General features: G+C 34.7%; 1 protein-coding gene across 1 annotated transcript; it reads left to right on the forward strand.

The window, feature by feature from the left end:
* Nucleotides 1-853: 853 nt before the first annotated feature.
* Nucleotides 854-13912, forward strand: LOC117790227 (plexin domain-containing protein 1). The gene is made up of 7 exons (XM_034629580.1): nucleotides 854-1010; nucleotides 10153-11079; nucleotides 11629-11838; nucleotides 11909-12060; nucleotides 12126-12204; nucleotides 12730-13148; nucleotides 13350-13912. Exons 1-7 carry the CDS (start codon nucleotides 926-928, stop codon nucleotides 13416-13418), a joined length of 1941 nt encoding a protein of 646 aa, XP_034485471.1. The 5' UTR covers nucleotides 854-925; the 3' UTR covers nucleotides 13419-13912.
* Nucleotides 13913-15687: the final 1775 nt, after the last annotated feature.

A 15687-nucleotide genomic window follows, 5' to 3' on the forward strand; every position in this document is an offset into this window, starting at 1 on the left:
TTTCAATTACGTGTTCGTAATTCATAGTTTTAATTAAAAAATTTTTTAACATAAATACCAAAAACAATCGCTTGCAATCGAAAAATATCGATTTGAGTATTTAAATAAAAATATTTGCTAGCCGCAGGTTTAACTATTTGTTTTGATTTCAAAGACTAAATAAATAAAGCAATTATTTAAAAAAAAAAATATTATATCGTTTTACTCTTTTATCCATAAGATAGTGTTTTATACGACGATGTATCGAATGGGGTTAGTTTGAACAGCTGTTGGCACTTAAGGTTTGACTGGTATTCATCGCACAGTCTACAAATATTGGTATATTCTGCAGTGGTGTTAATATTGCTTGCGGATAATGAAAAATGCAATAGCTACTACATTTTAATAAATAATTACGGATTTATTGCTCGACTGTCAATACAAAAACATTTAAAACAAGTGCTGTGAGCTCAGTATATTATATTTGCTTTTGAAAAATACCATATTTTATGGGGCGGCATAGCAGCCAAAGCAGTGAGACCAGTTGATGCAAACAAAATACCAAAATACAAATACGAGTCGAAATTTTATTTGCGCCACGGTTGCAACTTGGGAGTATATTTTGTACCAATTACAAAAAAAAAATATGTACCATTTTTAATATAATTTTAACAAATTTTTTTTATTTTTATATAAGTTGACATTAATACAGTTATTTTTTATATGTTTAAAAAATGAAGAAAGAAAGTGAATGAATAATCCCATTGTTGCATCATCTAAAAAAAGAGTACCATTTCCTTATGACCGATGAAGTGTACCAACAAATGGAGATTGTACCCATTTTGAACACAATTGTACCGCTTGTGGCTGCCGTGTTTGCCATTAATATTTTAATTTTCAGTGACTGCGGACGTGTGCGTTTTGTCGTGCGGGTGGAACAAGAAAAATGGCGAAAACATTCAGTAGTGCGTGCGCGCAAATCGCAATTTTATTAACTATTTACGGATCAATACACTGTGTCAAATCAATATGTAAGTGTACAAAATCACGCCACAAATGTTAGCATAAAATCGAAATGTATGCACCATATGACAGATCTTCATTAAGCAAACGATTATGATGATGATGATGACGACGATGATGTCGATGTCGAAGAAGACAAAACGCGAAGATTAGTCAGTAGAGTTAGTGAAGGGGTTGAAGAGGGGAAGCCAGAGCGCGCTCTGCTGACAGTTGGTATTTTTTTCTTATTTTTTGTTGTTGTTGCTGTGTGGTGAAATTTTGCTGCCATGTTATATTTTCTGTTTTCTTTTGTTTGTGTCTTTGTTGCTGTTAAAATGATTTTGTATGTTTATTGTAGTTGTTATTTTTGCTGCCTGGCAGTAAATGCGTTAATTGACAACAACAAAATATCAAGTGTACTACGTATTGCTGTTTGTGTATACGTTGTGTGTGTTTTTGTATGGCGCAGCCGAGTGTGAAAATAGGCAGCAACAACAACACCAAGAAACGAACGTCCTGTCGCCTGTCTGCCTGTCCCGCTCGCTCTGCCTCTAATACACGGCCCACGTTCGCTTTATTTTTAACTTTTTTTTTACGCTACGCTCATTTTGCTCCATGCTCCACTTAACGTGCAACAATTTTCAAAACCCTCCCCCCCAACCACCTTCATATTCCTCTCCGCGCGCAATTGTTGAGCAGACATCTCGCCGTTGCATATTTCAATTGAAATTTGTGGCGCATTTTTATTAAGGCGCAATGAAAAGGTGAATGTGTTGCTTATTGTTTTTGTTTATGTTGTTGTAGTTTTTTTTTTTTTTTTGATCGACGTCGTCGTCGGCAATTTGCAATTGAAATATGTATAAATTGATCAAAGAACAAAACAGGTGGCAACCTTGTCAGCAGCTGCTAATGCAAAGTGCCGTAAGCCGCTATTTAATTTCTTACATTTGCTTAACACACACACAAACACACACATGTCTCTCTCATTCTCAGACACACTCTCTCTCTGTCTGTCTATGTTGCTCTTTGGCTCTCCCATTTACGCTGACCCCATATGGGCTATAAGTTTTCAGTGTTGTATAATTAGCCAATAACAAATGTGTACATATGTAAGTATATGCAAGTACATGCAGTGGGCTCACAGCTTATTTCACCCACTACAAATTTAACAAGTTTTTTTTTATTTTCTCCCATTTATAATAATTTGCTTAAATTTAAAAATTAATTATCTCCTTGCCAATAAAAGATAAGTTCATTTAAAAATTGTAATGTGTCAGAGTAGTGGGTCAAATAAGCTGAGAGTCACTGTATAAACTGTTCATTTCGTTGCAGTTCATTTACTTGCAGTGCGTACTGCACACACACACGCATATACACCAACACACTTGCTGTTACTGCGGTGTACTTGTATCTGTGAATGCGTGTTGATACAGTTGCGATTGGCCTTTTTTATATATCTCCCACCACCCACTTTATCAATTTCTTGCACTTGCTTTGTTTTTCAACGACGACAGCTTTCTTGTGTGCGTGTGCAATTACTAAGACTCTAAGTCTTATATTGTTGTTGTTGTTTTTGTTGGTTTTACATTCGCTAGAAATCAATTAAGCTCTGCTGCTTCCAGTTATCAGTAGCAGTCGCAGTCATAGTCGTTGCTGCCGTTGAACAGTTAATCGATAGCTTGTTCCAACTAAATTCCCATCGGATTCGACTGCTGTCCGACTGTTGTCCGGTTCCCGGGGACAGTCACTGACTGGTACAACCAAAGACCAAAGAGCGCTTATCAAGGGCACCGTTTACCCCATGTGCTTGTTGTTGTTGTTGATGATGCTGTGACTGCTACTGCAACTGTTGTTGTTTTTGCCTTCTTATTTTGTTTTAGCGATAAACAGTTAGTTTTGCAGTAGCTCGCCTGCAATTGTATGCATGTTTGTATATGTATGTATGTTTGTATTTACAATTGCATGTTTACATTGCAAAATTCAGTAATCGATAATCAAAATTTTGTGACTAGAGATGAGCACGTGACACGTCAGGCACTCAAACTATCTATCATAAAATCGATAAATACATCGTATTTAGAAATTTGAATCTGAAAATTAAAATTTTCGGTTCTAATATGCAAGTTTAAAGTAAAAATCTAAATGCCCAACTTGCTTTTTTCTATATAACTACATAAAAATTTGTCAATAAACGTAAAACATACATTATCTTTGCCAACTTACGAATTATTATTAGCTTTTGAAAATAACCAAACACGGACTATTCTGTGTTTTTCAAATGTCTTCGATTTAATTTTTAACAAATATTTTCAGAATCCAAAAAATCGACTGCTATGAATTTATTTTAAATTAAAACAAATTTTTTTAATTACTGTCTTACTTTTCCGTACATTTCATAATTTCAACTACTTAATTGATTTAAAGCATAAAAACTTGTACGTTGAAACGATCTTACCTAAATCATTTAATTCTTCAGTTATGACCAGTTTTTAATTTAGCAAGCTTTACATTCTAAAACTATCAATTAATATAATTTCAGTCTCTTAGTTTTGCATTCAATAAATTCTCGTGCCACTGGATTTGGCTTTAAATCAATTTAAAATGGATGATTGTTTTTGTTTGGAATATGTTTATTTATTTTGAAAATTTTGCTATTAGTATTGAATATTTCATTAACTTGAACTTCCATCGTTGTAAAAAAATCACCGAATATATGCTATCCCACAAAAAAAACCTCTACACGAGGTAAAAGTCTAGTGACGAAAGCAATTTCTAGCCCCAAAATTTCTGATATCCAATTTTGTGACGAACAAAATTCAGTTTAATCTAAAAATTTTAAATAAAAATATAAATTAATAAAAAAAAAAACGAAAATTGGCATTGTGCACTGTGAGCAAAAAGGGTAAGCTTCTTTGTACATAAAAATTACTTTTTGCGCAGTGCCGAAATTGTACGTATTACAGCATATTTAAATTTAACAGAAATCGTTAGAGCCGTTTTGTCAGAAATCGCCAAAATGTAAGCTAAAAAACTTTATTTCACCTGTAAAATGTTACCTAAGTGCTTTAGAACTTGAACCTGTTTCTACGTCCGACTGCGTGCTGTGGAAAATATTTCATGAATAAAATTCCTTGCTCATTCGTCGCGTATTTTGATAAGCTTACAGCTCCGAGCTCTGCACCGATGTCGGTTCCTAAGACCACAGTCAAGACTTCAGTCCTAAGTCAGCCTTGATGACGATGGTCCAATTCAGCGCCGGCTTTATCGACGTTGCGCTTTTTGGCATTTATCACCAGCACTTTACCCCTCACTTAACCCATTCCCAGCTGAGGTCCCAATTTCAATTTCAGCTCCAACCCAAGCTATAACTCCAGCTATAGCAGAGTGTTGTGCGTGTTTTCTTAATGGTTTTCTGCCTAATGTCTGGACGCTGTTGTGGGTCCCAAAGGGCTACAATTGATTTTGAATTATATGCCCACACTTGGCTGCCCATTCAGACTCTGAATTTTGACTGGAAAGTTATCAAGCCGCAGAATCTACACTCAATAGGGAATATGTAATAGTTTTTAGCATTTTCTGCATTTATTAAAATGCTCAATTCTCAATCAGTACAGATGTTTAATATGAAATGTTTGAATATATGTAAATGTTTGAATTTATCTTTTGAACCAGTTATGGGATTTGGGTGATTGAGGTATCAATCGACGCGTATTTTTAAGTAGAACCAAAAGGCCCCAACAGCCCCATTAGCTGCAATCATTTAAATTTTTCCCCTCCCACTTACACCCCCGTATCTCATGACCCAGGTTGGTTGGAAAAAGTTTTAATATGCCATTTTGTAAGTTAGGACTAAACCTTTCGATCGGTATATAACTCGATCTGATCGGACAGTCGCAGCAAATTTTCCAACTTAGCTGTATATATAGTTAGTCGCCTTTCGCACCCTTCGTGCTGCTTTCGTCACTAACGCGAACTGCCGTCCGCAGTGATCGATTCAAAATAAATGATAAAATTCGCAGCTCTAATACACGTAGCTTTATGTGCATTCAAAGTTCTTTCCGATCTTTTTTAGAGATCAGTCATGTGGCTAAGGGGTGCCGTTACAATCGTTGTCTAATCTAAAATAGAACAAAAAGCACAGCGCCAAAGCTTTTTCAAACAAAGAAACAACACGAATATGTATGTATGTACCATACGTACGTATAGTATGTTCTTGATTTTCTCTTACGTTTCCTTGATGTTGTTGTCATTTTTTTTTAAGTTCCATTGTTATTGTTGTAATAATTCTGCCGGATTGCCAATTGTTACATTATTGTAAAACGAAAATTATTAAGCCCAGTGGCTCAAGGGTTTGAGTCGCAGACAAACAGAACTTTTTCAGCTCGGGGGCCCCGGTTCGAAATCCACTAGAACGGTCATGAATCCAACAAAAATTTAATACAATATAAATTATAAAAAAAAAGAACAAAGTAAAACAAAGTAATACAAAAATCAACTAAAAAAATACAAATGAAAACAAGACTCAAAATGAAAAACAATACATTTAAAATACTTTTTTTTAGTTTTGTGAGTGGGGATTTTTTTGGCAGAGTTATACGAGGAGTCCCCAACGTTTCTTGTTAGGGAAACGTTGAGAAATGTATAGCTTCCTCATTCCTCGTTCCTAGGAACTCACAATGTTAAATTCCTCAATCGTTTTAATACAACGGGCTCATTGTTTCCTTAATGTCTAGGGAATGTTCCTCAATATTTCTTTGAGGTCTGGTTCTGCTGGGTAGAGACATGCATCGCATTTACCAACACTCGGCAAATCTGCATGCTATTGATAGAGAACTGAGAATCCAATTGGAGTGCAGCGTTTCCAATTGGATATTTTCTGAGCTTTCATATTCATCCGTTGTATCGGTATCTCTTCCTCTTTCACTTCCCCTTTACACTTGGTTCTGCTTGTGTTGACCAAAATAGTGGCACCCATTGTATTATTGCCTTGTGGCGGCGCCCACACAATGACTGCGTCTTGAGTTGGAGTTTAATGTTGCAACATCTCCCACACTCACACACACACATACATACATACAAGCATACGTGGTGACAACAGGAAGCGAAGCCGTCAACGTTAGCACATCATCAAATATCAACATTGACAAAGCTTTCTCCCCTCTTCCACGCTCTCTCCCTCTCTCTCCCTGACACCCATTCTGAGTCTATATCTCTCTTGCTCTCGCTGTCTGCGTTGCGGTCAATGCATTTTGGGGCCTCTCTTTGCGCTTCTCTTTCTCTCTGCAGTTCATTTCATTTTGTTCTTTTGTGTGCTGCTTCTATAGATTTTGACCGATAAGCTTGTCCGGCAAACGGCTCACGGTTAACGGCACTTTAAAGCCCCAAAAAAATAACTTTTTTTTTTTTATTTTGTATATTTATAAGCTTTTTAGTCACGTCAACTGTACAATTGCTGTTGTTGACAAAGTGCAGACTACAAAATGTAAACACAAACTCAAAAAAGAAACAAAGATTGTTTTTAATGTGCAAAGAAATATTCGAAAAAACTTGTCAACTTAAAGGCAGATAAACAAGCGATAAAGTGTTATTTTCGACTGCTCGATCAGTTGATACCCTTTAGCCCGATAAGAAAAGAAATTAACAAATAATGACCTAGCAATTTAACAACTCAAAATATTTCTTAATTTTGACATAATTTTTTACAAAAAAATGTTTTCTTCAAGTTATGTATGACAGTTGGAAGTTGGTCAACTCTTTGACTTTACCACAATTGTCCGGTACAAGCGTTTCGGTTTTCGGTTCTTGAAAGAGATTTAATTTCGATTAAGGTTTCAGTTTTGGTACCTAAAATGAAACGGTTAGTTTGTTTTTTTTTTTGTGATCAAAAATAAGAGTTAAAATGAATTTTATAATAAAACCAACTAATAATTCAATTCTACAGGGTATGATATTGACACAACCTTGAACCAAGACATTGACTAAACGCGAGACTGTTTTGTATTAAAAAAACAATTTTATTGCGAACCGAAAAGTTTCAATAAAATTAATCTAATTATGGAGACAGCCTTTTCTGTCGTTTGATGAGTACGTAGTATACTGACATTCTTACGACGCAAAATGCCTCTCGAAATTATAAACAACAACTGCAACTTCCCCCGCCCCTTTTAACCTTCTAACAACTTTGAGCTTCACACTTTTTATCACAAATGCCAAAACACGTGAAAAAAGAAGACAAAGAAAAATATATGTACATACACTGATTATTGCAAAAAAATTGAAGAAAAAATTATTCTATTTTTATTTTTGCTCTAATTTTTCATCTTTCTTTTGATTTGTGCAATTTAAGCATTTCTCCGTTAAGCGAGAACATCAAAATTGGGTCACACTGACACGCAGTGTGTGCACTTGTGCGCCTGTGTGTGTGTTAAGGTCGTTAACATATGTATGTAAAATATGAATAAATATAGCAATAACTTTCAGTTTTCAATCAAATGCTGCATAAATTGGCGCCAATTATTTCAAATAGCAACAATAGAAAGCAACAACAATTAACATCGGGTTCAATTGAAATCAAACGCCGCACAAAAACAATTTGCAAAAAAAAAAAGCATTTGAGAAATGCGAGTGCGAGTGGGACGGTGCAACAGTTGCTGCGGCTGCAGGTTTGTGACTCAGTGTGACCGCAGCTAATTATTATGCAAGTCCGTCAATGGGGAAATAGACAAAATGACGCGCAATGATGCTATCTCTCTCTCTCACACACACACTGTGTATTTGCATCATTAATTTTTGATCTTGTAGGAAAATGTTTTTGTTGTAATTCAGGCATTTGTTAAGATTTAAAATACAATCGCTTGAATCATTGGTGGGGAGGGGGAGGGGGAACAACTGCTGTTGTTGGAAATGCAGTGCTGCCACCTGATCACAAGTTATTTGCCAAAGAAAAGGAGTAGTATAATGCTGCCACCTGATCACAAGATATTTTTCAAGTGAAAGAGGAGGTGGGGTAGGTATGCTGATTACGATGCAGTATTTGTTATAATTTAATACTGGTTAGAAATCAAAATGCCACACTAGTCAAATAACTATTGGTCAGCAAAATGTGAAACTTAAGTTACCTATGGCTTGTGTATTTGAATGCGTGTGTGTTTGTGTGTGTGTAGACCTCGCAACTTGCTCCACATTATTTACATACAAATAACTGTTTGGCATTTTAAATCTCATGTGCATCGTAATCGATATCCGATCAATTCTTCCAAGTCAGCCTGTTATTCACGTGTGTGTGTGTGTGTAGTACACGCTGTTGACCACATGTTACAACTGTGCTGTAAAGCGGTGCTCAACAACAAAAGAGAGCGATAGAGAGAGAAACAGAAGAAACAATAACAAAGTGCGATTAATGGCGCAGTGCCCTTTGATATATATGTATATGTAACTATATCAAAGCCCCATGTGTGCCGACTGATGTCTCCTTGTGTGTGAGTGCGTGTGGGGGTGTGAGTGCGTGTGTGTGTGTGTGTGTGTGAGTGCTTACATACAGTTATTCAAGAAACTGTTTTGATAAAATACAAAATTTAAAAATAAAAATAAATAAATGTACATTTTGTTGGATTGTTGTTTTATTACTATTATTTATGGTTTTAAATACAAATTAACAAGAATTAAATAATTATATCAACTGGGCTTAACTGTTTTTAAAAATAGAAGCCAAGTATTTGTGTATTTTCCTTGACAAGACAATTATTTGACATACTGTATGTCCTTTTTTATGTCTGTCAAAACAATAACTTGACCGACTGTATGTAATAACTAAGATAGTTACTTCGTCAAGTTTCGATTTGAGACGCCTGGCCGAAGACTATGTCTGGGCACTGTAGTGGGGAGGAGAGAACTGTGTAAGTAAAATGAAAATAGAAAATCGATATTGAGTGCGGGGCATCAAGTAACCGTTAGCAGCAATTACAACACACAAAAATAGGCACAAAATGTGGTTACAAAAATAAAAACAAAAAAAAAACGGCAAACCAAATTGCTCAATATTTTATGCAAATGTCATGTTATGTAAAAGTATATAATTAGCGTCATGTATCTTTTGTTGTTATGCGTTGTTGATAACGCGACCGAAACATGCAAAAACAAAAAACAAAACTATAAACATGACCCACAACAGTTGACGGATCTCATCTGATGTTTACATGCAGTCTAACATATTATGTTATGTTTAACATATTTTGATAATGGTTAACATTGTTTTGATTTGTGGTTAACATTTCTTTTGTAGAATTGCCTTTTACACATTTTAAACTGCTTGCAGCGTTGCTTGCTTATCATGCACTGTATTTACTTGCGTAATTATACTAAGAGCAGCACTTTCTGCGAATTGATAAGCAGTACTTAGTACAGAAACTAGATTGAGACTCAGCAATCTCCAAAAAGGTTGGAAATTTCGCAAAAACTGGAACTAAAAATTACTCATTTTTTTAAACTCAATTTTACACTATCACAAGGAAGTGAATAAGCGGCAAAAGAAAGAATAGTCAAGAGGTCAACTAAACTCAACATACATACATATGAATTTCTGCGTATTTATATGCTCCAAGATCTGCATTAGATTGTCAGACATAAATTTGCTAAGAAGCTAAAAATCAACATAAAAATTCCCAGGAGTCAGAGCATCGTAATTAAACCGTAAACAGTTAGAAATCCCAAATGCAAAAACATTTAAATTCCCCAGCGATTAATTTTATTTTATAATCAAATTTTAATGGAATTTATTGTTTTATTTTATTATTTTATTTTACTTATTTAATTTAATAATTGTCTAGTGCTGGAAGAACGCCAGGAAAAAAAGAATATTTTTATTATAAAAAATGTAGTCACTAAAGTAGCCTTGTCAGTTGGTCAGTTGAAATTAAGTTTTCTTGAATATTTAAACTTTATAGTTTTTTTTTAATTCTGTTAATTGAACAAATTGAGCGGTCTCATCAATGAATAAATGATTAACTGAATAGAATGACCTAAGCATTATGTTAATGAATTACTACCAAACAAACAAACAAATGACTGAATTCGTTCATGAACTTGTACAGCAAATTAAACTAAGAATCTCAATTCTTATTTGAATAGATATGTGAAGTGAACTGATGTTTTGACACCTTGGTTTAATTGCAGCTCCCGATGCGTATCACAGCCTTGGCACACAGCTAACACACATACATCCGGATGATGTGGTGCTGTTGCCAACGCATCCGTTGCATCGACGACGACGTGCATCGCCTGGCGCTCCGGCGGACTCAGCGCCAGAGGCGACAACAACACAGGGTCTTAAATATCAATATCAGAGCATAGGCTCCAATGTGAGCATGAGCTCACCTAAAGATGCCACTGTAACTACAGTGGCTGGCAGTGCATCTGGCAACACTGGCAGCGTTACTCACAACATCCACAATGTGGGCGTTAATGGCACCGGGCAACGCAAGGATTTAACCAGCAACGTTGATGGTGGCAGCAACAGCACCAATGGAACCACTAGCACCAATATGTCAGCTGCTGCTGCTGCTGCTCCAGCTGTTCCATTCGCTGCTGGTGTACAATCCAATCCTCCAAAGAAAACCCTAATGACGGCCTCACAGCCATCACAGTACCCGAAAAAAACAATTGCCACATCCTCTGGCGTCCAACTGGGATCAAGCACAACGGAAAGTTCACTAAACGATGATATCGATGTGCCCGACGAGGTCATCACCAAAGAGGCTGCAAATCAGACCCTAACAAGTCGCGAGGATCACTTCGATTACTATAGCAGTCTGCTATATGTGAACAAGAATGAAACAGCCGCATTGTGGTCTCAAATGCGTGCGATACCCGATAATAATATGCTCTCCTCATCGCATCGACGCGCCATGACCGTTGAGTTGAAATTCGATTTTCCCTTTTATGGACATTATTTGAGAAATGTTACCGTTGCCACTGGCGGTTTCCTTTATACCGGAGAATACGTTCATTCCTGGCTGGCGGCCACACAATATATTGCTCCTCTTATGGCCAATTTTGATACGAGCCTGACAAATGATTCTTTCGTCCGATTGATGGACAATGGTAAGTTCAAATTTTTTTTGTTTGGGGATTTACTACCAGTCGAGAAATATTAAAAACGTTGCTGTTTTCAGTGCGAAATTTTAATCTTTCTTACAAAATATTGAGATAATTTACAAATTGAATTTTAAATCTAATAAAAGTAATCAAATAAAATTCAAAAGACCTTATCTTACTTAAATCCGTAAAACATTTAAATTTTGTAAAGAGTTTCTAACTTAAGAAATGCTTAAAAATTTACTAAAACTTTCCAAATTTGAATCAGCTATTTATTTAATACCCCAATAAAGGATTTTTATTTTAAATTAACTTTTATATTTATTTAATGATATCATTTTTAGGATGGAAAAAGTTTTTAAATATTATAATTACTGTTATCAAATAATTTGTCAACTTTTTTGATTTGGCTAATACAAAAACAGATTTCATTTTGGATTTTTATTTTCTTGAATATGTTGAAAATCAAAATTTGTCTACATATTGGTTATGTGATTTAATTCACTCTTCATTTTATTGTATTTTGTACTTTATCCTAATTTGTATTTATTGCAGGCACCGCCTTTACTGTCGTCTGGGAGAATGTGACGCTGCAGGATAAACCCACATATGGAAACTTTACATTCAGCGCCACATTGCATCAGAACGGTGATATTAAGTTTGTTTACTATCACCTGCCCACGTTGATAAGCAACATTCAGGACAGTCAGCATCCGGTTAAGGTTGGACTCTCCGATGCCTACATTGTCGATAAGGCCAGTTTTTGTAAGCGTTTTTATATTATCTATTGCCAATTCAACTTTACTAATTAATAAAATACTGTTCCACTTTTTAGTATCACGCCGGAAGACGATCTATGAATATCATCGCGTCACTTTTGGACAGCCGGAAATAACAAATTCCACAATCATTATGTTGACGGCGTTGCCCACCTGTTTGGACTACCATGACTGCCAATCTTGCATGAATCACAATACCACATTTGAGGTTAGTTCTGTCTCACATTTCGATAAACGATAACTACAATTATAATCATACTCTTTCAAAAACAGTGTGCCTGGTGCCCCACATTAAATCGCTGCTCTACAAATAACGGCAATGATCGACGGAAGCAGGATTGGCAGCAAAGAGGTGAGGATTTCACATATTATCTATTGTTATGTTCATTAAGCTGTTATCGATAGTCTTTATGGTGATCAAAAGCGACCGGATATAATCTTAAAACGTATATCGTATACGTATATCAAAGTTGTTTGTTAAAGGCTATAAATAATTTGATAAATTTAAATTTACCTCACAATTGTGAATTATTTCGTATAATCGATATTTGCTTGATCATAAGAACAACTGTTATCGATCACTTGTTTATTTCTCATAAAATTAGCACATTGTGGCACCTATTTGCCAAATTAATAGAAAGAAAGAGAAAAGAATTAATGGGTAATAATTATTTTGTTTATTTTTTTTTTTTCAAAAAACTGATCTTAAAGTTTATTATTATTATTGTATTATTTGTAATTTATATTTATTTAACATAAGTAAAAAGTTTAAATAATTAAATACTATAATAATTTATATTTATTTAGCAATTATCCTCATTCTGTCTCTTTCTATTCAATGTGCTTTAATACTTAACTTGCTTTCGTTTGTTTTCAGGCTGTGATCGCACCAGCATCAGCAAGATCGAGCTTTGCCCGGCGCTGGGCAAGAAGGGCAACAATGCTGCCCAGGAGAACAGCGGCAAAAGTGGCGCTAATGGAAGCTCCACCAACGGAGGCGCCTCTATGGGCGGCAGCTCAACGCCGTCGTCTGCCGCCGCCGGTGGCAGCGGAGGAGCAGCGGTCACAGAGCCAACAGTGAGCAGCACACAGTCGTCGGTGTCTGGTGCGGTGGAGGGGACAGATGGCCACAAGTTGGAGAAGAGCGAGCATCTGGATGCGATGTCGCCAGATAATAAAAATGTGGGCGTGGCATTTGGCTTTATGGTGCCCATTTGCCTTGTGTTTGCTATCACGCTGTGGTTATTCTATGCGTACCGCAATCCACACACACGGAGCGGCCAGCTCCTCATACAGGTGAGAGAAAATAATCGAAAAATAGTTATAGAAATAAAATAAAATAATATGTTTGTTAACCAACATACGTATGTTAATATATTTACATGCAGTCCAAGCATTTGCATCAGGTTGGTTTACATGTGGAATGCAATCCACAAGCATAGCTTTCCATTTATCTATCCCGCATTTTACTAATCGGTCTTCCTTTTTGCTTAACAGTTCCGTCCAAGCCAATGGTCATGGCGGCGTGGAGAGGCACGTTATACGGCAGCCACGATACACATGTAGTAAAGCTGTGTGATAGTTGTGTGTGTATCTGTTACTTGGCATAGCATCAAGAGCGAGTAACGAGTCCTTATTGTAATGGAATAGCAAAAGTAGCAGATACAATGTCACCAATAACAACAACAACAATAACCCCTCTTGACATCCTAAACGGCCTATAAAACTAAAATTAATTGCATTCAAATTGTGACTTGATATCAATACACATCAAATACATATATATGTATATAGATAGATATATACATGTGTAATGACACTCGGAGTAACTGATATTTATTTTGTAACAGTCTCTGAACAACAACAGTTTTATAACATCATGTGCAAATGTTCAATTATAGTAACAATTAGAATCCAGTGTAAGTTTGTGTGTAATGTAATCAACATAACAGCAAAATAAAGGTTAACAGCTGTTCATTTTAACAGTTAAACCGTCAACGATCGCAGCAACAGCTGTTATAACAGTCAATAAATTTTGATATCAGTCAGTTTGAAATGAATTTAACAACAGGCTTAATAGGCTTAAATGGAGACACTCTTCAACCCTCCTTCTCCTGTTACTCAAAATTTAAAGACACTATAAAAATGGCATCAACAAGAAATCAAAATAACAAATTAAAAAAAAAAATGTGTGAATTGTGCTCTTCCTAGTAATTATTTGATTTTAATTTGTATTATTTTTTTTTCAATAGCATTGTTGTTTCGTTAAACATTTTGCTGAGTTTATACAAAGTTTTTAAATTGTGTTTATAAATATCTCATAAATATAAATAAACGAAAATTTAAAAGACTATTAAGATGCTCAATTAAAGAGAAAATTTCGATGCATTTATAAACATATTTAAAGACATACATATACATGGCACTTACACACACACTCATACACAGAAAGACGTGCCCTGCTTGCAATTTTGTAGTTTAATTGTAAAAACATTTTTTCAGTTAATTTTTTTATTATTTTTATTTTTTATTATTATTTTAATTTTTTTTATTTTAATTTTTTTTTTACAACTAAGGGCCGTTTTCACATCTTTGTACGAAAACCTGCAGGGAATTTTATCCATAAAGCAGGCTCAACTTTTTTCGTTCACACACCTTAATTTTAACATAACATTTAGAATTTTGTGACAATGTGGCATCTCTGTGCCCCAAAATGGTTCACACTTTTTAAAAATGATTAAGCCTTTTCGGTAAAGCTGGTGTCAAATTTGAAATCTTAAAATGTTTGTATAAATTGTGTCTAGATCTCAGAGACTGTCATAGCTAGAACAACTAAAATTTGGCACCAGGACCGAACATATAGTATTTGAGTGTGGAGCAGATCAAGAGTGTTTTAAATTTTAATCAGACTGTGTAAGGCTGTCGGCAAGATGTGAAAACGGTTTTAAATGTATTTTGTTTAATTCATTCTTACTTACCTGTTTCGAGTTCTAAAAACGCTAGAAATTGACGATTTCATTTTGTTCTATCTTTATTAAATTCATAATCCGTTAGACGATTTCGGAACTTGAAACTCGTCTGTAACTCCCAATTGCTATTACTATCTATTAATAAACGAATTCCCTTTTATTTTCGGATTATTATTGTTTTTTTTTTTGTATTATATGAATACTATACAGATGTACGACTATATGCAGCACTTTAATCTATATATATAAATAAATATATATATAAAAATGGATTTACCCATGACGACCTCTTCTTTTTGTTAGTATATTTTTTTCTATTAATTAATATTAAAAATATATATAAAATAAAATGCGGTGTGCAAGTATAAAAAAAGGATAAACTAAAAACATAATTACATAAGCTAAACATGAAATGAAATCAATAAAAAAAATAATAATAAAAATAAAAAAAAATTTAAAAAAAATAAATATAAATGCAACTAAAGATCTGTAACAAAATATAAGAACAACAACTAAGGAAATTGTATAACAATGTATTTTGATAATGAAATTAAATTTGTATTTTAAGCTCTTATTACATATACAAGATAATTTAAATAAAAAAAACCAACAATAAAAATAATTAAATTGTTTACTATTATAAGGGCTGGGGATTTTATTGACAGTAAAAGTGCTAAACATGTTCATTTATTAATAAATTTGGATTACATTGCAGATCACAGACTTTTATTTGTCGCCTTGCAATTGCTTAACAGCTTTCTGTTAGCCTTACAGTTTTTAGTGACGACTCACTTAACAGCTTGCTGTTAGCTCTACGCTGCCATTTTGTGTTTTATAGATCGTACGCTGTTAGGAAATAAAAATAA

Source organism: Drosophila innubila, chromosome X (assembly GCF_004354385.1).
Source record: "Drosophila innubila isolate TH190305 chromosome X, UK_Dinn_1.0, whole genome shotgun sequence".
In the NCBI taxonomy this organism is placed as follows: Eukaryota; Metazoa; Arthropoda; class Insecta; order Diptera; family Drosophilidae; genus Drosophila; species Drosophila innubila.